The sequence below is a fragment of the Solanum tuberosum genome, unplaced genomic scaffold (assembly GCF_000226075.1).
Source record: "Solanum tuberosum cultivar DM 1-3 516 R44 unplaced genomic scaffold, SolTub_3.0 scf00246, whole genome shotgun sequence".
Lineage (NCBI taxonomy): Eukaryota > Viridiplantae > Streptophyta > Magnoliopsida > Solanales > Solanaceae > Solanum > Solanum tuberosum.
The window spans coordinates 112,415-136,837 of NW_006239169.1; the positions used below are offsets into that span (position 1 = coordinate 112,415).

The 24,423-nt window shown below is 32.2% G+C and overlaps 1 protein-coding gene across 1 annotated transcript; it reads right to left on the minus strand.

Annotated features, from left to right (window-relative positions):
• Positions 1-6,383: 6,383 nt before the first annotated feature.
• On the minus strand, positions 6,384-18,677 carry LOC102584203 (serine/threonine protein phosphatase 2A 55 kDa regulatory subunit B beta isoform-like). Its single transcript, XM_006357309.2, has 14 exons — positions 18,120-18,677; positions 12,264-12,367; positions 12,080-12,178; positions 11,438-11,557; positions 10,777-10,983; positions 10,023-10,114; positions 9,812-9,930; positions 9,553-9,676; positions 9,196-9,319; positions 7,640-7,708; positions 7,456-7,547; positions 7,293-7,367; positions 7,133-7,203; positions 6,384-7,012 (listed from the first exon to the last, which is right to left on the minus strand). Exons 1-14 carry the CDS (start codon positions 18,223-18,225, stop codon positions 6,876-6,878), a joined length of 1,539 nt encoding a protein of 512 aa, XP_006357371.1. The 5' UTR covers positions 18,226-18,677; the 3' UTR covers positions 6,384-6,875.
• Between the last annotated feature and the right edge of the window lie 5,746 nt (positions 18,678-24,423).

Consider the following 24,423-nt stretch of genomic DNA (forward strand, 5'->3'; position numbering starts at 1 on the left):
AATCTTTTGAATATATAGTTATCTATTGTAAATTTATAATTCAAATAGACAACTATCAATAATTTTTGAAATGCTTATATCTTTCGGTACAATATATCTACTCAATGTGAACTCATCAATAATAAGCAATGAAGAATGGAGTTATACAACGATGGACCGTAGCACTTGCAAATATTTACTTACCTTATTTTTTATTGAATTGATTCTTCAAGATAAGAAGATAGAAAATCATTTTTCAAAAGTTATTCTTTCATCTATTGATTTTAAAGTTCTCTGTTGAATTATATTAGGACTGATTTGCTAATTTATTTATTTTTTGAAAGATTACTTTGTGAAAGTTATTTTTTAAACATGTAGATTAATTTATCGAATAGGAATATTACTCTTTTAATAATACATTATGTGTTAAATTTTCAAGTTGCAACAATCATCAGGATTTTGTAAGTTATATGACCAAAAAATAATAAAATTACTCACTAAGATTTTAGAATGCTATTATTTCAGGTACCTTATTATATGTAATTTTTTAAAGATTTATGTGTAAATATTATTCATTAAAATAATGGAAGAATTTACGCAGCAAACTAATTTTTTAAAAACAATCAAACTTTCATATAAAATATTATTATTAATTAAGATTAAAACTCATCTTTGGATTTTAAAATAAAAAGTGTCAATTTAATTATCTCTTAAAAATATGGCTAAAAAATGTACAAATAATAATTTGTTTTAAAAAAAGATTGTTTATACTTAATACGAACTCAATTCAGAAATGTGAACATAATATTTTAATTTATAAATGACATAATAATAATAACGAAAAACTAATTAGAATATTACAAAAGAAAATAAAATACATGCAAAAGATGCCACAAATTTTATAACAAAATTTTATATATCATTAATAAGTTTTAGACAATCAAATAATTTTAAAATATTAATATTAAAGCATAAATATAATTTTATAGGAAGTAAAAATGTATGACGTAACTCAATATTAAATTTGTGTAGCAGATAAATTAAATTAGAAAATATTTTTTTTTAAATAATATCTTATTAACATACTTTCCCCTCAAATTAATTTTCTAAATTACAATTAGAATTTGATAGTTTTAAAACTTCCCATTATAAACAAGCTCTAAAAACTTATTAACCAAAAATGAATAAAATAATTTAAACTAGATTTCTTAAAAATCTATATATATTGAAATTTATTTGCAAACCTGAAATGTTTTTAAATCATTTTTTAAAAAGAATAAATTGAGAATATTATAAATCCATATTTTAAAAAATAGTGTCGCATGTCATCATCAAAACATTTATCGAATTTTCTGTTTGGATATTTGTTTTAAAAAATTATCTCCAAAAAATATAATTTTAATTTGAAAAACAATTATATAAAAACTTTTTTTACATAAAAGTGCCAAAAACAAAAACGGATAGTTATATATTTTTAATAATTTGCATATTTTCTTTAAAAAAATAATATATTATTAATAATTTGGATATTTGTTTTAAAAAATTATCTTCAAAAAAATATAATTTTAATTTGAAAAACAATTATATAAAAACTTTTTTTACATAAAAGTGCCAAAAACAAAAACGGATAGTTATATATTATTAATAATTTGCAGATTTTTTTTTCAAAAAAAAAAAATTATTAATAATTTGCAGACTTTCAAAAAAAATTATTAATTAAAAAATACTAAGAAATTACAAATCAACTAAATGCACGTATTTAGTATTTTGTACATTCTTATTTTATGAGATTGTATTAAGATTAAATGAAAATCGTCTTATTTTGCAAGATTAAATGAAAGAGGAGTGTATTAAAGAGGCTGCAACATGCTTTGTAAATTATTTTTAGATTTTGGCCAAAAGTAGAGACAAAATTTTTAATACTACATTTTAGATTGATCTATGAATTTATAATTTAATTATTTAGCACAAATATCAATTGAACACATGCTACATATGCTATCAGTCTTCGTTATACTAGAAGAAGGAGAAGTTGTTAGAATAACGTTTAGTGTCTTTGAAGAACATACACTCATTGCACATAAATTAGGGTAAACATTTGTTAGCATTAAATGTATACAAAAAAATAAGACATTACATATGACTATACATGCACTTTGTTACTTAATAATAATTTATATTAGTTATTTTGAATTTAAAAATTATTATATTTTAAAATATCCGCGCAACGCGCGGGTACGTATACTAGTAATATATATGACAAGAGGGTATTTCACAGTAAGTACAATTCTTTTTCAATTTTAAGATTGTAAGTTCGAGTCATCAAAGGATTAAAAAGAGCGAAAGCTTTGGTAGCATTAGAAAAGAATCATAACAATAATACTACTACTAATAATAATAATTTATTATTATTATATATCTCCATTTTATATTATATTTTTTAGCCTTCATGTCATGGTCATTTTAATTCTTTTTCCTTTTCTAAGGAAGAGTATGACGATTGCGTAAGATATTAAATTCTTTTATAAGGATGCATACACTGTTTATTCCTTTCTTACTCTAATAAAAAAAACATGTAGAAGATTCTTATTAACATATATCTCCCTCTGCGTGTTATTTAATACTCCCTCCGTCCCTTTTTAGTTGTCCACTTTAGAAATGGCACACAGATTAAGACAACAATGATTAGCACAGTGAAGTTACAATTTTACCCTTATGACAACTTTTCACTTCAAAATTACAACCACTTATTTGAATTCAAGTTAAATAAATTGGAGGGAAACAACATACACTTTTACAATTTTCAAGAAGTGTAAATAAGGGTATAATAGGAAAAAATTGTTGTCCTTTCTTGATTTGTCAAAATGGACAACTAAATAGGGACAACCAAAAAAGGAAATATGGACAAGTAAATAGGGACGGAGGGAGTAGTAGAGAACTCTTATAAGTAAATTGTTTAGCACTGGAATAAAAAAAAGATTTGATTGAGTCAAATTAATATAAAATAGTATTGAGATGTCATTGATTTGCATCAATCAAGATTTGGAAGTAATGGTGAAAATTGGAGTGAAAAATGAGTAATTGCATGTGCTTGTTATATATCTAATCAAAACATGGGTTTTGGTGGAGTGGTAAGAGTGATCCACCCTTAATTATATGTCTCAAATTTATATTTAAAAGCATCATCATTTTAGAATAGGTCTTGCAGTGTGAAATTAATTCAATCGAGACTTCAATATAGATATCGGACACCCAACTAGAAAAAAGGAAAACCTTAGGAAGGGAAGAAAATTCAAAGGCAATCTTGAAAATTATGTGTACCACTGTTTGTGTCATTTTTATTGTGCAATTAGAGATGTCAATGAATGTGTTTAGTCATAAAAGATATGATGACTTGACCCCTCACTGCAAAAATATAATTTCAAGAAGAATTCGGCTCCATTAGAAATGAAGTATTATTCTCTATTACATTTAATCACTTTAGTCACAATCTATCACTTCACTCATAAAAGCTTGTTATAAAATAATCACACTTCATAAATCAAGAAAGTTTTGCTTATTCTTTCTTTTTAATTTCAAATTATACTTGTCATTTAATAAATGGTTCATTTTGATCGTCTAAAGCAAGTAATTTCACGCACTTGGTTTTATAAACACGGCCATGGTATTCAAAAGGTACATCGATTAGGTATAGAGAGAAGCAAAACTAGCTAGGATTTTAATTTTATGAGTTATATATTTTAAAATGATGATTTTAAGTGATAATAAGTGAGTACTAAATGTAATATATGTACATATTTAATGAATTTATTAACACAAATACTGTATTTGAAAAAAATCTATTGGGTTCAACCAAATCAACATGTGGGCTACTAGCTCCGCCCCTAGTAATATAAGTAAACATTTGTGACCCAAGGTCCAAGGATTGTTTGATACGTGGGATAATAATAATAATACCAAATAAAATTTGATTTTAACTGTATTCTATATTTGGTTTGAGGTATTACTTAATATCGACATTTATTGTATCTCATCATGTATACTAAAACGATTGGATTACATTCCATACAAAAGATGTGATAAAATAATATCATAGTTTATCTCATCCCGCATACCAACCGACACAAAGACTTTGGTCAAAGGAAGGTTGTTGATATGCGTTTTTCACATTTGAATGATCTAACAAGGGAATGTCAAATCCATGGGCGAGCAACACGCCTCAGTTAGAGTCCCCATTTGGACAATTTGCGCCATACTCATATTCCTGGCAATGACCACGGAAAACAAAATCGAACTCCTAATCCTGACTCCATCTTTGTAGTGGCAATGATAACGAAAAACAAAATAACACTTTTATAATTATTTGTATATAGATTTGGAGAAAAACCGATAATTTTATAATTTTTTTCTAGATTACGTACGTGGTAAGAAACTCATGCACATTAATTTATGACAATACAATTGACAGTGAAGTAGCGACATAATTGCTATGTAAGTATAATTTATGTCACTTGCTGTAAAGACATTCTAAAGATACGAAATTATCCTTCGCCAGCACAATGATCCATTTGTTCACGATCGAAACATGTTGATCAGCTTTTTTCCCACTTTATGGTGATATTTAATTGCACGGTTTATTTTTTAAATAGGTTATTCTTTATTTTTTGTTTTTTAAATGAACTGATCTTTAATTTTCTCCCTTAGAAATCAAGCTTAAGTTCTTTAATGGTGCGAGATATAACTTGTGAGATATATATTATGATGTAAAAATATAAATAATTCCCTTAAAAAAATTAATTTGTGAGGATAAAATTTAAAAAGCAACATGAAATAGAGGGGTGGGGGATTGGTTGGTTATTTTTGTATATTCAAGTATTAATGGAATAACTAGGAGAAGACAATTTGATGAATTTGTAATCATAAATAGTTTTTACTTTTCTAAAGGAAAATAAAAAATCTTCCATACTGGGCTAACCTCTTTCATGGAGCAAAAGAGTTTTGAAATTAAAGGTGTTTCATTTTTATAAAACAGAATATCATTCACAATTTGCAACGTCTTTGATTATTCTTTTGTGTACTACAGATTCTACGTATAAATTAATTTGAAACTTACGAAATTTTGTACATAGATGATGTTATCACGTTAAAAAAAATCATTAAGCAAGCAGGGAGATACCACCAGTGATAATATTGCTCAATATAGTAGTCATGACTAAAGCTTTTTGAGATTTTCTATATGCTATGAAAATAAGGAAGAAACATAAACGTTTTTTCAGGTGTGTGATTAGTACCTTATTAGCAGTAAATAATATAATTAGAAAAAGAATGTATCATGTGAGTAGTGTTTGTATATAGGTGATGTGACTTTAAAAATAAAACTGTGAAACAAATGTTCTTTTTAAGTGTCGTGATTCTCAAAAAAATTTGAATAATAAGCCGTATTAATTGAAGTAATCTTTACAATAATACTGACTTCTTGAAAGTAAATTATTTAACATTGAAAGAAAATAGATTTGAATGAGTCAAATAAATATATAGTAATACTTAATAAAATAACATCAACTAATTTAAAATTGAGATGTCCATTAATTGGCATCAATCAAGATTTGGAGTTAATGGTGAAAATAGGGGTGAAAAATGAGCACTCCATGTGCTTGATATCCAATGCATAATCCTTTTAGGAAGGGAGAGAAAATTCAAAGGGCATATTGGGAAAAAAATGTGCTGTGGTTTGTGTCAATTTTGTCATGTAACAGATGCCAAAGATAGTGTTTAGTCATAAAAGATATGATGACCTAACCCCCCTCACTTGATAAAATAATTTCAAGAAAACAAAAAGGATCGGTATTTACAACTTTTAGTCATAAAAACTTAATCCAAAATATAATTGGCCAGTTCATTCGACAGGTCAGACGCCAAACTAATGTTTAAAGTAGATTTTAAATACTTATTTAGCCATAATATTTGATTTGATCAGATCTTCAAATATTAGATTTAAATTCCACTGGAAAAACTTTAAATCTATTCAAATAAAATTTTCAAGTTTCAACTTGAAAATCAATGACCGAACCAGAGCCAAGTATTTTTACGCACTTGGTCTTATACTATGACTCCTATGGACACAACCCTAGGTCTTCAGATGATACATCTCTATCAACAAACACAAGTAGAGGTGTCTATCCACTGATCACTAAATGGCTAACTGACTATTTATATTAAGGTGGAGGGACTATCTAATAATTTAGCCTTTATATAACTGAGTTAACTAAACTTCAAGTGTAAGATAAACTCCACATCTCATTTCTATATACACTAAAACGGATTTCAGAAGTGCTCAGTTTCAAGCCTAATTTTAGTCATGTCTGTTGAAAAGATTTACGATGCAAAGCACTGAGGAATGCAAGTAAATAAATACCAGCGCCCTTGAACTTTTACAGGAGAAGAAAACAAAGCTACTTTAGTTCGACAATCTATAGCAAAAAAAAAACCATCAAATTATCCTACAAAAAATACTTCTACTCAATAAAGTTAAGCCAGCAGGTCTTTTCCAGCAGGGTTTAAAGTAAAACTGCATTTACCTTACATCTATTGATAATTTCTGCTTATCTAACAGTTTTGCTTGAGGGGAGAACTATAAAGACATCGGAGATCTTGAGAAGGGTGAAGGAGGATAAGGTAGGAAGAAAACAAGAACGTTGGGTTGTTGACAAGTAAGTTGCTAAATTGACCATTCTTTGAGCCATTTCTGGACCTTGACATTAAGAACATGTAATATACGTCGGCATGGATTCTGCACGTGAGAAATGGTAGAACCTCGAGTTGGTTTGAAAAGAAGCCTTCCGGAAAAGCACTCCAAGAAACGCAACCCAAGAGAACCCGATTCCTCCTGTCATGACTTATGCATAATACATGTACAAGCTGTTTGCAGCAGCACATGCAATTGAATTTTCAGTTGGATGCCATGTAAGGTGGAGCAGTTTGGTTGTGAAATCAAATGAGTTTCCATTGGCATCAGCCCCAGGGCTTTCTGATCCTGGAATGCATCATAAAGATTCAGCTATATTGTTATAGTCGTGGGAAAATTTGCAAATATAGATAATGAGCATACTCAGATATAGGAGCAAACTATATATTTGTATCTAGAAAAGCATACCTCTCCTGACAACACGTGTTATACTGCTGCTCAAGGACCTGGAAGGCCTCGAAGGGGTCTGAACTTGTCTCCTAAGAGAGAATAATCAAAGGCATCAAAAGTCATGACATTACTACATGTCCATATAAATTTACATGCTGAAAACTTTTAATACATGTACCTGGGGTTTTTGCTCGCTTCTAATGTAGTTGCTTCCGTGCTTCCCGGAGCACAACCAAACACACGAAAAAGATTGCTGAAATAGTAGAAATTATTAGCTGAAAAATAAATCACATTGGTGGAGAAACAAAAGGAAAGGAAGAAAAAAGAAGAAGTCTACACACCTATAAGATCCAGTTGCTACTCGTGAACCGTCACCACTAAGGCAACACTCAAATTTATCAAAGATGGAATCATTCTCATATAAATCACATAGCTGCATAGCGATACAATAAAATTATTAATCAGCTGACACAAATGAGAAACTAACCAAGCACAAACACACAACTTTGGGAGAAAGTAATTCACCTTTGGTCTTAAATGTTCATGAACCTGAAAAGTTGAAACTGGACCAGAATCCATGTTTATATCCCATAGCTGCAGGTAAGGTGAGTTTCAGTAATAAAGGAACAATCTTTCTTACATATAATTAGGTTAGAATCATCTAGTCAGGAAAAAAGAATCACTGATAAAGAGACCAGTAAATTCAAACTGAGACCAGCTCCTATACCCCTCACTTCTTCTCATTCTTTCTTTCCTTAAAATGAAAAAATTGACGATTAGGTCCATGTAACCTAAAGCTGAGAGAAAGTAGAGATCTAGAAGGAACTTGAATATACTCCCTCCGTCCCATTTTATGTGATGTACTTTCATTTGGCACAAACTTTAAGAAAAATGGAAAGACTTTTAAAACTTGTGGTCCAAAATGAATGATAGAAATTTGTGTGGTTGTAAATCATTTCATTAAGGGTAAAAAAGACATTTCATAGGCAAATTGTTACTTAAAATAGAAATGTGTCATTCTTTTTGGGACTGACTAAAAAGGAAAGTGAGTCATATAAATTGGGACAGAGGGAGTAATAGTTATTCTTATGGTGTAACATATGCATATTCTTGCCAGCAACTACAAAAGAATCGAAAAAACATGAAGAAACTGCCCTTTTAAGTTCAAAAAAGCTTTTCCAGACTCGCAAACATAAGATGCAAATGAAGCCTAAAACCTAATGAAACTTAAGAGATTTTGCATGTAATTAAGCTTTTTTGAAAGATGAGACTTAGCAGAAAAAAAAACTCAATTGCAAAGTTTTCCACAGGGAAACACAAGGATTAAAGAAGCATGCCAATCAATTATAGATAACAATGATAATAGAATGGTCAAAATGTATTGTAATAAGTGATTCATGCGTTGAATGATTGAAGAATCTGTCAATTATTTGTTTTTAAATCTGACGTGACTAATGAACTGACGAACACAACCTTTCCATTAAGCAATGGAAAGAACTGTGAGTAACTATTTTGCAATTGGAGAGGCTCTCTAATTCATAGTGAAGAATGTCAAGGCATTTTCCTAGACAGCTCATCTATGCATTATGTGGTCGCTATGAAAAGAAAAGAACAGAAAATGCTCTTAAGGGGTCTCAGAGGCACATGGGCTTTACAACTTTAAGATGGATGTCTTGGTGTTTTATTTAGTCATGTAACCAAAGTTGTGAATATGGTATAGAGTATCTTTTTTGAATTCTTTAGAGATGTAAAATCTTGAAAACAACACTTTTACTTGCAAAAATTGAACAGAGAAGATAAGAGGAGCACCACAAACGTTGGTATACTAGCAAAATAGATCACACTCCGGCAGTGAAGAATTTGCCGGAGCTCATTCGTTAAACATGTTCCTAAACCAATTACCAGGAATACGACCTAGAGATGCAATGGACTTTGCCCATGGACTACAGTCATGTTACCTTCTGAGAAGTCTGTTTTCCTTACTTTTACATATCAGACAGTACTTAGAGAGTCAAGAATATGATACACAACGTTGCACATATCAGTCAACTGAAAAGGTTTAGACCTACAGAAAGACCAACCTTCAGGGTCATATAGTCACGACTGAGTATGTATCTTCCAGCCTTTGCAAATTTTATATCTGAAATTGAAGCAATTATCTCGGTAAAAAAGGATCTTGAGCCAGGAGTTTCCTGCTCCTCAAACCTGCGTATAGGAGAAAACCAACATTTCAACTTATAAAAGCTATGAGAAAGTAATTAGAAAATGAGTATCTCTCAACTTGAAGAATATCATTTTCCAGGTCCCCTTATACTGGTAAGAAACTAGCTCGCTTCCAGAATATTTCTTTGCAGGTGATATCTTGTTTTGTTTTGCAGGATAAAAAAGAAAAACACCCATCAGCAAAAAACTACAAGTTAAGTAAATGTGATACTTACAACTTAGAGTGCGAGTCGCACAAGGCTGACTGCCGCATATCTACCAAACGTATTGATCCTCTTGAACTACTATAAGCCAATATGTTACAGTGAGTAGGGTGAAATTCAGCTGAAGTTATCACCTCTGCAATAACAAACATCTAAGCACATTTGAGCATTCATTGAAACAAGTGTTTCGATAAATAAATAAGCTAATAAAACTATCATGCAAGGTGACCATAACAAAATGGAAGTTGAGATCGACATATCAAAAACTCACCAGTTAGATCTTCCATATTTGTTGGCTTGACATCAACAATATTGAAACTTTGATTGCTTATTTGTAAGTTCCAAAGGTTTATACGGAGATCATCAGCTGATATAAATGTTTCCCCATCACTAGGTGGAAGAAGGAAATGAACATTACTATTAAGTTCTCACAAATAGAAGAGACATGGTAAATCAGATTTCAATGTAGCATGGATCTTCACCAGTTAGTTGAAATAGAATTGATATGATAGTCATGTGCATGGGCATACACTCTTCTACATCTAGCAGCAAGGCTGGTCTCACCACTAGTAACCTGCAATCAGATTCCAAAGCTCTAAGATGCAGCTGAAAGAATAATAACGAGAGAAAAAAAATAATTCAACAAACAGCATTTGTCAGAGGGAACATGAGCTAAAGCCCCATGAAAATCCCTACAGCAATGCGGAAAATGTTCAAGGGAGAAGAAAGTCATAATGGGTTTTCAGTTACCCAGCCAGAGAAGTAGAGGATACGCACACCTATGTGCTGACCCATATCCATGCAAGCACATATACACATGTACATATGTATGCTAGCTTGTATGCATAATTAATAAATATTAAAAGGAGCAATTTGTAATATACTAAAATGTGAACAACAAAACATGGATGAACAAATTAACCAAAATGATACACCTTAACAGATGTTATGGAATAGTGTGCAGTCATCAAAACAGATTCTCAAAATAAACCAAAGTAAGGAGTATCACATACGAGTTGAGCTCAAATAATAATTCGTGAAATATTCTCCTCTCTAAAGTATTTTCTTTCGGGCAATTATATACAACTTTATACCAATGGAAGTTGATGTTTTTATAGGTAATGCTGGACATACTTAAGAGAACCAATGTACATGGAGAGGTAACAAAAACCAATGCACATAGAAAAACTTGACGCCACAAGATAGGCAGTACATATATAGCTCAAGTCCAATTACCACAGGTAAGCGTAATGCAGGAAGACCCCCAGGTGGAAACGACAAATCATTGCTTAAACATTCAGAAGATCCATCTGTGTAGCACCCATTTACCAGATACTGTTTTTGACTGGAAGAAACGCTTGAACTGGGCATGCTGCCATTTGCAACACCTCTGGAAGGATCGATATTCAGATCAGATATTTTCTTAACTTTCTTCTCTTGGACCTGAAAAATTCAGGAAGCAAATCAGCATGTTGATAGGCAGCCTCAAATATAGATAGTCACACAGCTCAACTAATATGCAGTCCACAGGAATGGAAGGCAGGTTTTGTCCATAGCTGATGTACAACTATGAAGAAACAATACACCCTACAAAAGACAATTTCTCCAAAGCATTAAACCAAATATTATTTGTCCCAGGCATCCCACCACACTACTTTCTCTGCCTCTTCCTAAAACAACAAATTTCTAAAAATATCATGAATTTGAAGATGAAGACATGTCAGACTACACACTTGAAATTGCTATTAGTTTCACTCTCCCATGCAACAAGTACTGTGGGAGAGGTAAATAAGGAACACGATACATTTTCATTTTACTTGATAGGGGTATCAAATACCTATGTTACATTTACTACCACTGAGGATTGTGGAGTAGTAAATCGAATGAGATACCTTACCTTCCAGAACTTAATAGTTTTGTCATTAGTAGACAAAAGGAAGAGGGCACCATTTGCCATTTGGCACCACCGGATCTTATTGATCTTCTCCTCAATCTCCAAACTCTTCAAATAATCAAACTGAATGATGCAGAAGAGGAAATTAGAGTTCTACTTGAATAGGCAAAACGAGGAAATAAGAGCAGATAAAGAGTGAAAACTAGCAGTTAAAAAGTGGTAATCTACTTTCACCCAAGGGTGTTTGATAGTGATCAATGAAGAGGGTTAAGAACCATGAGGTCTAAGGTTCATATTTCAGCATTCGCAAAAATACTAGGTGATTTCTTCACATTTCTCTAAGCCTTGACAGAGTTACTCGGTTGCATGTGCCGGTGAGATGCAGAAAGTATACCGTGGTATTAGTCAAGATGCGTGCAAGCTGGTCTGGACACCACAATTATTAAAAAGGAGGACAGTAATCCACCATTGATACAGGGAATTGGTGGTTGAAAATATCAATCTTTTTCTAGGACACAGGAACAATAAGGTAAAATTTTCCTAAAGCTCTTTTAAATATTGTTTGTCAGACAAGTACACAATGCAAGAGTTCCTAAGAGAAAATCCAGCAGGAAAGAAGGTTAGGAACAAAGATGAGTCACCTACCTCAGGCTCATGGCTTTGAAACTCTGTCTTGTAACGGAATTCGGGATGCCGAGTGACTGGATAATCCATTCTCTCTAATTCTCTTCGGCTTCCAGCATGCTAAACAAAAAATAAGTGCAAGGAAAAGACCTGGTCAATAAAAAGAACCTCCAAATCTGAATAACTACAAAGTTGAAGAAACAACCTCCTTCGCATCGGTCCTTTCAAATAATACCACCCTACCCCCTCGATCCCCGGTGGCAAGATGGTCGCCAGTTCTATCAAACTCAATAGCTGAGATGACATCAACTGCAATAACAGAGACAGAAAACAAATCACGAGACTCAAAAGGAGTGTCAAAATTCTCTGAACACCACTACCATAAGTAAATATTTTCCCACTATTTGAGAAAGTTATGCAATGCAGAAAGAATCAGCAGCATTATTACATGTCATCAAATCCATTATGTATTAATTGATCTGACAGTTTTGTTGTTTTCAAGGAAAGGTTCATCTACACGTAAAAATCTGACAGTAAACTATCAGCAACTATCTGCAGGTAACACGAACTGCCTAAAACTACTAGTCAAACTATGATATACTCCAAAGAACAAGCTGGTATTATTAAGAGGAATCCATGCACAATATTGAGAGACATCTCTCTCTCTCTTTCTATTCACCTGAAAATTGCCATACAGTATAAATGCTGTATTATCCTAAATTGTAAAATCCTATATTAAATGAACTCAGTTGAAAGAAAAAAAGTCCCGCAACACAGTGTTATTGGCAGCAGATTCACTAAATGAACTCACTCAAATACCATGCAAAGAAAGCTCTGGAATGATGAGCTTATCCTTATAAAGAAATGACGAACATTTGCATGAATCTATCAACACAACTATTGAAGTAGGAAGTGTTATTAAATGACATCACTTTGCCGCTTACAACGATGAAACTAAGCAAAGGTAGGGGGTTATCGTTTCATGAGTTAAGCCACACACTTTAGAGAAATGAGCACTTCAAACAACATGAACAAAGTGACTTAATAAGAATCAGTTGATTATTCTATCTCAATTTTGAGGATTTAGATTAATATACTTGAATTCTCGATATAGATGTTACATAGTTGGTTCTCATCCTTCAGAGACTATGAGAGTAACAAGAGCATTCATCGACATAATGATCACCCTAAGATGATCATCTTGTGGCTATTGGAGAGCGAATTAAATCATATGGTTATATTTCTCAATCTTTCTGACTTGCTCCTACGAAACCAAAGTCGGATAGACTGAAAAAATTGTGAAGGACTTGATGAAGGATTCCTTAAAAGTCAAGGATTAGTAATTCTTTTTAGAAATCCAACAGATTTGGTCTTATACATATGCTAGGAAGGTAATCAAACAAGAAAGAGAATGAATTCTTTATGTTATCACTTAGGAGTAGTGTGAGATGAAAGTCTCATGCACGGTTTTGAACGGAAGGAGGAGGCTTAGTTAGCCGAAAGATGGTTATCGGTTCAAGAACGTAAGGTGTCTCCCATACAATGCATTTCAAATGTATGATCATTACACTTCAACATTAAGATAAGTGCAACATTGTTGAGAATTGTCCAAAGCCTACAGTTTCTTTTATAGGTCACTATACAAGCCACGTTAAATGAACTCACTCAAATTCCATGCAAAGAAAGCTCTGGAATGACGAGTTTATCCTTGTTTAGAAATGATGAGCATTTGCATGAATTTATTAACCCAACTATAAGAAGGAAGTGTTATTAAATGCCATCACCTTGTTGCTTGAACCGATGAAACAACGCAAAGAGAGTAGGTTATCGCTTCATTAGTGAAGCCACGCGCTTTAGAGAAGTGTATGCTTCAAATAACGCCACAAAGTGATTTAATGAGAATCAGTTCATTATTTGAATCTCAAATTTGAGGAGTTAGATTAATGTACTTGAATTCTCGATGTAGATGCGATATAATTGGTTTGCATCCTTTGGAAACTACGAGTGTAACAAGAGCATTCGCCGACATAATGATCACCCTAAGATGATCACCTCGAGGATATTGAGAGCAAATTAAATCATATGGTTATATTTCTCAATTTTTCTAACTTGCTCCTGTGAAACCAAGGTCGAAAAGAGTGAAAACATGTGAATGACGGATAAAGGATTCCTCAAAAAGATAAGGATTAGTAATCCTTTTTAGAAATAAAATGGATTTGATCTTATACATATGCTAGGAAGGTAATCAAAAAGGAAAGAAAATGGATTTTTCTTTCTTTTATCACTAAGGAGTCGTGTGAGATGAAAGTCTCATTCACAGCTTCGAAATGAAGGAAGAGGCTAGGTTAGCCAAAAGATGGTCATCGGTTCAAGAACGTAAGATGTCCCGTCATACAATGCATTTCAAATGTATGATCATTACGCTTCAACATCAAGATAAGCGCATCTTTGTTAGTTACCTATATTTATTATAGGTAAGTAACAAGGCCTACACTAAATGAACTCACTCAAATACCATGCAAAGAAACCTCCGAAATAACAAGCTTATCCTTATAAAGAAATGATGAACATTTGCATGAATTTATTTACACAACTATTGAAGAAGGAAGTGTTATTAAATGTCATCACTTTGCAACTTAAAGTGACGAAACAATGCGAAGCGAGGGGGTCATCACTTCATGAGTGAAGCCACACGCTTTAGAGAAGTGTGCACAGAGTGATTTATTGAGGATCGGTTGATTATTCAAATCTCAACTTTGAGAAGTTAGATTAATATCAAAATATAGAATGCTAAAATAAGAATTTGTTAATTATAATTTAATTTTTATAGTACCAAATTCATATTTTGGTAATTTTTATGTTTTTCACAACTTGTGGGCTTCAGTTCAAAAAAGTGTGTTTCAGTTCTAGCATTCTGCTTCAAGCTCAACGTAACTTGTTGCTTCTTTGCACTTTCACTTTTAGTAACACTGGAAGAAGGGGTAAAATCAAAATCTCAATATTACTCGAGCCAGACAAAAATTACAAAAGAAAGAGATCGGTTACTTTAAACATGTAATAAAATCTCAGAGTGTTTTCTTTAAAGAGGATTACTGTTGATGGAATGCAACTCTTCTATTTAAACAAGGCATAACTGCCAAGAAACATCATGAATATGGTACCGCCATGGATTTCCACGGAGCCTTGGAACATAAAAGAAGTCTTCTAGCATCCAATATTATAGAGAAGACCGACATGATCAAGCAAACTAGATCCATGAACAAGGAGTTCTGCAACTAAAAGTGTTGTTTTTAGGCATTCTTCGGCAATCTTCAATGATCAACAGTATATCAGTCCATGCGCCTTCTCTTCCACTGTGCACATTCAGCATGCTTGACCTATAAACCATGAGGAATGATGGAAAAGGATCCAAGCCCAAAAGGCATGATGATAAAGAAGCTTGAGTGTGGTTTATATTGAGGGAAAACGACTTCAACGACAATCCATGTTCTACCAAAAAGGAACCCTAATGGCTGAATAAAGTCAGAAAGAAAAATCTAATCTGGATTTAACTTCGGTAGGAGTCGCATTTAGGCCTAAATTGTGAAGATTATGAAAAAGCTACCAGTCAATCAACTTCTCAATACTTCCACCTTTTAAGTTTTTACGCTGTTTGGGTACTTCAGTAATTATTTAACTGGCACAATGAACTAAGCTATACCAAAGGTCATAAAATATACTTCTCCAACATAAATAAACTTTTCAGCAATAACTGAACAAACTAATGGGGCATACGGTGTATCTCATGTATAAGCATCAATGATTTATTGTTATAGAAGATAACTTAAAACCCAGAATCTAGCTGGATCCTTGCTTGGACTTAATTTCCCCTGAAATTTTGGTATGACGTTGAAGCAAGATGCAACAATTACTGAATGCTGGAGTAACAAAAGTTGGAATTTTGGCTTGAGGAGGAAGTTCTCTGATTGGGAAGAAGAGAACTTCGTGCAACTGTAATCCAGACTAGAAGGGGTCCAAATACGGCCAGTTTCCTGATTCTCTAGCATAGACAGTGGACAGAAAAGAAAGTTCATAAAATCTTGCTATAACCAGCTAAATTCTCCAGTGGGCAGGAGATATGGAGATGGAAAGCAATGAGGAAGACAAAAGAATTACTAAGAACCTTGCCTTGGCTGGCTGGCCGTACAGGAAGCATTCCTAACCTAGGACAATTTACAAAAAAAGAGGTTTTCAGCTATGCAGGAGGTGTTTTCTACATGAAGCCAACAGTGGATCTCCCGCTCATCTTTTTATTTTTGTATAGTCAATACACATGGAAGGCATGGACCTTGTTCCTTAAAGTGTTATTGATGCAATGGGTGCATCCAGAAATACTGAAAGAAGCTGTATATACTATATAGCTGGAACAGGCAGAGAATGAAGAAGCATCTCAAAGACTTTCGGAACACTATCCCTCTTTGCATTTTTTGGTCATTACAGAAAGAAAGAAACAATAGGTGTTTTATAACAAATACTCACCAATACACTCGGTCATATTTGGAGCATTACATATAATTCTTAGTGTAACCTCAAGATTGAGTGCGATGTAAATACTTTTGACGACTTTATGGAATCCCTTCTTAATTAAGGGGATCAGAAGTAGTTTGATGTACCTACTAGTACTTTCTTGGTGCAATCAATAAAATCCCACTACTTAACCCATAAAAATAAAAAGATTTTTGGAAAGAGAATCAGGATAGTTCTAAAAGAGGAAGATAAAGCATAAGGGTAGGAGCTGCAGAGGGTAGAACACTCAGCAGATGCATATGAACTTTTGACCGTAAGCTTTCAATCAATTTCACAATGAACAACCTTATCATCTATCAAGAGTCCAATGACATAGCATCTCGAAAAGAAAAGAAAAAAGGGGCAGCCCAGTGGACAAAGCACCCGTGTTTGTGCAGTGTCTGGAGAAGGGTTGCACCCACAGGGTGTGATGTAGACAGTTGCTTCCACGGCTCGAACCCGTGACCTATAGGTCACACGGAGATAACTTTACTGTTGCTCCAAGGTTCCCCTTCATATAGCATATCAAAACCACAAAAAAGACTGAGCAGATACAAAATACTATCAGGAAGCCTAACAACGGTGAATAAATTTTCATCAAGCAACTTTGGAACTATGTGAAATGGACAACTTCTAATAGCAGAACAGTCTTGAACCGAAGTCTTCTCACTGGGATAGTCTCCATTTTTCATGTGCAGTTAAACACTTGGCTGGACTCAAGCCAACACCCCCATGGGCAATCTCCAATCTTTACAAAACTCAAGAAAGGTTTTTTGTCTAGCTTGACCATTTAGGCATCTCAGCCAGTATAAATTTCTCTGCAAGCAGCCCACGGTATTGAAACATGCTCGTCAATCTCAAGAACTTACTATAGGAGCTAAAAATATGTCCAGTGACTGCATCATAAAAGCTTGAACAACCTTAAGCTAGAGGGTACATGTACCCAAAACTGATACAGGTGGGTGGGTAGAGTAAACCTAGAGGCAAAACTTGGAACCACCTTGTCATACAAATGCATGAGTTGCAAATTCAGATTTGTAAAAAGCAATTTATGCTCTTATGACTGAAATTGAAGTATCAGAGCTCTACACACTTAAACAGTAAGGTAATACATCACCAGCACCATCAATTGACCACCTTTGCAATTAAATAAAGTTTCATTAAATCAATAACAAGTACTGATTCGCCAACCAAACATGACAGACATCAAGACACAAGTTCAAGGATCTCCAAAATTAGAAAGAAAACAAATAGAACTTCAGCTAAAAAAGTGAACTTGGTGAGTTCATTAACGTCACTGTTCATATCCAGTTCACTGGCTAAACTCCGCATGCAAATCACTCCATCAAATCTGTGATCGAAATCTAACAGATTTTCTCAGCTGTGAACAATGAACTAATCATTTGTGCAATTAACCATCAAAATAGCAGATATAAAACTGTTAGCAAAACCTAAACATCAACAATGACACAAAAAATAAGTACGGATCCAAAGTAAGCAAAGCAGTGTTTATTACCTTCCTGAACTTCTTCGCCGGCCGTACGTTCACCAAATACCTGAGAGAATTTCCACTCCAATGGAGCTGGTGTTCCCGCCGGAGCTCCACCATCACCAGCGTTCATCTTTCCTCAACCGATTAAAAAAATCAACAGCCCTCAGGGAGAAGGAAGCAGAAAAAACGAGGATCCAAAAATTGGTAAATCTAGAATCAAGTGAGGCACAAGAATGATAAATAAGATATGAATCACTCCATCGACTACTCCGTCATTCGTTGAGATCGCTTTAACTTCATAGAAAAATGCTGGATTCAAAAATCAACTAAATTACAAGTATGAATAACGACATATTGCTTGGAACACGATATTCTCACAGCGGTATCCCTTGTTTCTCTCTAATGGTGATGATGAGGATTCGAGAAAGAGAACAAAGGGAAATTTGGAGGTAGCAAAACCGTTTTCGGCCTTCGGTGAACACTCTTCTCTCTCTCTCTACACAAAGCTTTCTCTCTCTACTTTCTATTTTTTGCATAAGCCCTGCTTTAACCTTACATCGTCGAGTCAAAAGAGAAAAAAAAAAAAAAAAAAAAAAAAAATCAGTGGAATCAATTCTGGAAAATAAATAAATTAAGTTCAACAGGATAGAGGTATCAAACTTGTCACAATTAAGTGATAATTGATCATTATTATATAGGGTAAACCTATATTAAAAGATACATAATTAAGTAGTAAATTTAAGTACTATTAAATATTTAATTAATTATAATTATATAGTGTAAACCCTTATTAAAAGATACCTAGTTAAGTGATAAATTTAAGTAATATATTTAATAAATCGTAACTATACAGTGTAAACCTTTATTAAAAGATTCATAGTTAAATGGTAAATTTAAGTAATATATTTAATAAATCATAATTATATAGTGTAAACCTTATTAAAAGATACATAATTAAGTGATAAATTTAAGTGATATATTTAATAAATCATAACTATATAGTGTAAACCTTATTAAAAGATACACAATTAAGTGATAAATTTAAGTAATATATTTAATAAATCATAATTATATAGTGTAAACCTTTATTAAAAGATACATAATTAAGTGGTAAATTTAAGTAATATATTTAATGAATCATAATTATATAGTGTAAACCTTATTAAAAGATACATTATTAAGTGGTAAATTTAAGTAATATAGTTAATTAATCATAATTATATAGTGTAAACTTTTATGAAAAGATAGATTTTATGCATATATTGATTAAGTAATATATTTAATTGATCATAATTATATAGTGTAAACCTTATTAAAAGATTTTTTTGCATTTATTGATTTGGGTATATATACCTTCTAAAAAAATATTGTTTGTACATAATTAAGAAGTTGTAAAAATTATGGTATGCTTATTTACATTAAAGTTCAGAAACAATAGCATTATAATAAGACAATAATGTAATAATACTTTGTACTAAGCTTTAAAATTTATTTATTGACACCTCTCACTGATTAAAATTTTAAGGAAAGTAATGCTTATTCTCATTGATGGATGTGTTTATATCTATAATAATTAATAGTTGGTCGAATATAGTGAAATTGATTTAAATATGGAGCGAAAAGAATTAAAATGCAGATAAAATGGTATAATCTTTTTGTTTTACAATATAATAGTAAATCATAAAAAAGGTTAAATAATTTCTAGCTTAAATGTTTTAATCTTGATTCATAAACATAAAAACCTTTATATAGCAAAATAAACATGAAAATAGAAATGTTATTAATAAAATTATTTTTTCTTGAAATAGTGATGCAATCTAGAGAATTTGATAGCTCAAACTCATAACGTATATGGACTTTGAAGATTCTTTTTCTTCAAAAAGTGATTTACAAAATGAAGCATAATGTGATTTCACAAAAATCCAAACAAATAAAGAATGCATAAAGCTCGTGACATTTTTCTATTTAAAATTCAATACATCTCTTCTTTTTTTTCCTTTTTTTAATTTTTTTTATACGTTTTTACATTGAAATATTATGTAATTAGTCGGAAAAAATTAACAAAGATGCAACATTTTTTCCCATTTGGATTTAAATAATATTTCGGTAATTAAAACATTAATGATTTAAAAAAATAATTGATGAGTATTTTAAATTAAATGATGGTTTGATCTCACAAATCTTTGTCAATTTTTCCTAAATGAATTTGGGTAAATACAACTTTAACTTCTAAATAAGCATACTACATAAATAAATAAATAGTATATTTTTTAATTTGACCATAATTGACAATTAGGTCCTCCAATAAGTATTCACAAATAGACACTTAAACACTCATAAAGTTAAAAAGTAGATATACGTGTCCTATATTAAATATCTCACGTGATTTAACATGCAGGACACATACATATCACACAACTTATCATGTGGAATGCGAGTGTCTCACACCATTTGTCATGTAGGACACGTGTATCTCACATCATTTATTGTGTGGGCCGCGTGTGTGTCACACCATTAATCATATGGACGCATATATCTCACACAATTTATTATGTGGATGTGTATATCTACTAGTTCAATTTTTTAACAGTAAATGACATATATGGATTAATTACTAAATAATCCATGGGCCACAAACAAATTAGCTGAAGCATCCATTTTGGTACTTAGAGTTCCTTCATCTCCTTGGGTTGCGTTGGAGTGATAGGCAGACTCAAACAAAAACGCCATTCGGTTTAGGAAAGAAGATCAAACACGAGTCTATCATGTTTTTCGAAATTTAATAATACGTTTTCACACTATTATGTGCAGTTCAATGTAATTTTTTCAACAATTCTTTTCATTATTTGTCTTTTTCCTTCTTTTTTTTTGCCTCTTTATTTTTCTTTTTAATTATAAAGATAAAAGTTAGAGTCGTCAAAACGGGTTTAGCTCATGGGGCCGACTCGACCCAACCCGTTATTAGGGTAGGGTTAGGACAGATTTTTCAAGCCCAACTAAAACAAGGGCTTATAAGTCCGACCCTTGGGCCAAAACATTTTATTTAAGGATAACTTACAATGATCTCACTAGTATATAATCTAATTACTTAAATACACGTTATGTTGTAATATTACGAAATATACTAGATTTTGGTATGTCCAAATACATGTATCTCGAAATATATGGACTCAAAATTAGGTTAATTTGTTCTAGATAGACTCTATCCAAGTAGATTCGCATGTATCTAGGATACATAGACGAATCTCGCGCCCTCGCCTTTCTCCAATCTTGCTTGTCACTCTCTTATCTCGTTCGCGTATCTAATATGCGAGATACATGCTAATACACTAAGATTTTTTTTATATTGTTATTGGAAAAACACCATTGTTTGTCATATTTGATTTGAAAATCTTCTCATTTTCTTGATGTTATAGAATTATAAGTTTGAAAAGAAAAAAATGAAAAAAAGAAGGGTCAACCCGCCCCAGCCCTCGGTCCTTCTAGGGTTGGGTTGGGTTGGGTTGAGCATTTTCAAGCCCTTCCAAATGAAGGACCGACCGACCCTAGCCCTTCAAATTCCTTGGCCCATGAGGCTTGGGCCGTCCCTTTTTGACACCTCTAATAAAAATATATATAAATAATAATAATAATTACCCTATAACAAAAAATAATTGAGAAAAATATTAGAATCACTATTTTTATTATTTAAAACTTAATTTGGTGTATATATATATATATAAAAGCTTTTGCAAATGAAAACAAAATTTCTATCTAGAATATGTATCTGTTTTTTATATTTCTTCACAAGTAAGACTTGTTAAATGATATAAATTAAAATATCAGAGTTAAGCTTAAACTCTTTATTTTTATTTTTTTTAGATATATCATATATATTGAAGTGGTGTCACAGAGGATTGAATATTTTTTATTTTTTTTAAAATGAATTGGTTCTCTATGATTATATATACCATATGGGTGATAACAGAAGATTGAGTTTTTTTTTAAGAAATGAATTGATTTTCTATAATACTTTATTAGTATGTGATATATTATATATACAGCCACAGAAAATTGAGGAGTGTTTATTTTAAAAGGAATGAACTAATCCTCTACGATACGTTAGTATTATATGATATACACCGCAAGAGTATCATGGGAGGACCAAGGATTGTAATACCGTGTTAGTATATGATATATGGAATCAGAAATGTGAATGAATCATATCAAAGGGTGGCCTTTCATCATCAAAACAAGAAGTGAAAGTGTGAAAAGAAAGAAAAAAGAGGTGAAGTTTCACATCTTGTCAAGAATTCCTACCATTACTTTTGTCCAAACATAAAAGATATTCTTCTAGATAAGTATATGTTGTTTAATAGTAGTAACCATTAACAATTTTGTCATAAACCACCAAACTCCAAAAATTTTGGGCTTGGATTTGCTAGCCATTGAATTTTGGCAGTTTGAAATTGGTTCTAAGTGATTACAAAAGCCCGGTTGAAAGGAAGGGCTAAGGCATATTATGGGCCTGAGTATTAAAATGTTCCATAGGACAGTACTGTTACACACAATTGGAAGAATGAAATACTCTTTTAACAAAATATGTTGGACTTGGGCAGGGAATAACTTTAGTATAATCTTATCTTATATATCTTGTTAATTAAATTATTCACAAGTCTTGTCTATTTACATACCACGTTTTGTTCACAAGTTATGTCAAGCGGGGCATAATTTTGGTACAAATCTTATCGGATTGGAAAATCAATGTCGGGAAGGAGGGATAACTATAATAAAAATTATTCGCAAATCTTCTCAGATTATAGATCATGTATCGTTCACAAGTTACATAGTTTTGGTACAAACTCTTCACAAGTTTTGTCAAATTGATAAATTATATCTTGTTCACTAGTTATATCACGCGACAAACTAAGTATAACGATTATGATACAAATTATTCACAAATCATCTCAGATGACATATTATGTCTCGTTTCAAAATTATATCAAGGTGCGACATAGGTACCATAACTTCTGTACAAGTTTTTTTCTTTAGGGTTACCATCTCATGTTTATAACATAATAGTTGACTACAAAATAATTGATATTGTTCAAAATCATTACACCGTCCACTACAAGAAAAGGGTGAATTATATGGGAATTTTCCTGGGAATTTGTATGAAAATTTGCAGGAAAATCCCCATGCAATTCATACTATTCTTGTAGTGGTTCATATATAAAAAGTAAACATTTAAGAAACATATCACATGAATGGTGCATTATAAAATCAAGAACCGACAAGATGAGTGAAAAATAAAAGCAAGAATCATGCTATTGCCCTTTATCTGCTGGACGTGTCAAAAAATAAAATCTGGATGCCTTTAAAATCAACAAACTCACTACATAGTTTCATTTTTCCTAGAGTTCTCATGTCCTCTTGAAATTTTTATTTATTTTCTACTTTGGAGATATATAGTCTCACACGTAATGACAAATCACAATCATATTATTAAAAAAGCTAGTGATAAACATAAATTTTGTTTTAGTGCTCAAAAGCAATCTTTCAATGTTTTTGTATGTTCTCTATTATTTGTGTGGATGAATTCTATATTAGAGTATATAACTTCAATCATAAAAATTATTTTTTCGTCGCATAGCTTCATAATGATTATGCAAAGCTTCCACATATTTTTTTTTAATGAGTCAACATCATCCGTTATCATTCAAAACATGAATATTTCTGCTCTATTTATCAACAATGGAAGCCTTGACTACAATCAGTAAAGAAGAAGAGTAGAAAAGATAACTTGTAGAATGCAAAGCTTGAATGATTCTATTTCATCAGTGAAGTATATATACACATCAGCTGGAAGCTTCTAGACTATTACAGTTTGAGCTAACTAACTATACACATTGAATACATGAGCTAACTAACTCTCTAACCAATTCTATAACTAACTATGTGAGCTGTACAATGCAATACGTGAGCTGTGCAATATAATACTTAATACCCCCCCTCAAGTTGGAGGTGAAGATAACACTGCCAACTTGTCAAGGATAGAAGAGTGCTTGATTCCTGTTAAGGCTTTGGTCAATATGTCAGCCAACTGGTCTTGTGTAGCAATATGATGCAATGAGATAAGTCCTTGTTGTAAGACATGTCTCACAAAGTGACAGTCTACCTCGATGTGTTTGGTCCTTTCGTGAAAAACAGGATTCTTGGCAATGTGTAGTGCAGACTGACTATCACAAAAAACCGAAATAGGCTTTGGATAGGGAACACCCAACTCAGTAAGCAGTCGACTTAGCCAAACCAATTCACCTACTACTTTCCTGAGTGATCTGTATTCAGC

Bases quoted from the DNA above. Each gene is read 5' to 3' on its own strand.
- LOC102584203 (XM_006357309.2), bottom strand. From the start codon at position 18,225: ATGAACGCTGGTGATGGTGGAGCTCCGGCGGGAACACCAGCTCCATTG. The intron at 9,931-10,022 runs GTGAAGATCCAT...TCTTCCACCTAG, and splicing joins AATTCTATTTCAACTAACTG to TGATGGGGAAACATTTATAT. The intron at 7,204-7,292 runs GTACATGTATTA...ATTCTCTCTTAG, and splicing joins GAAGCGAGCAAAAACCCCAG to GAGACAAGTTCAGACCCCTT.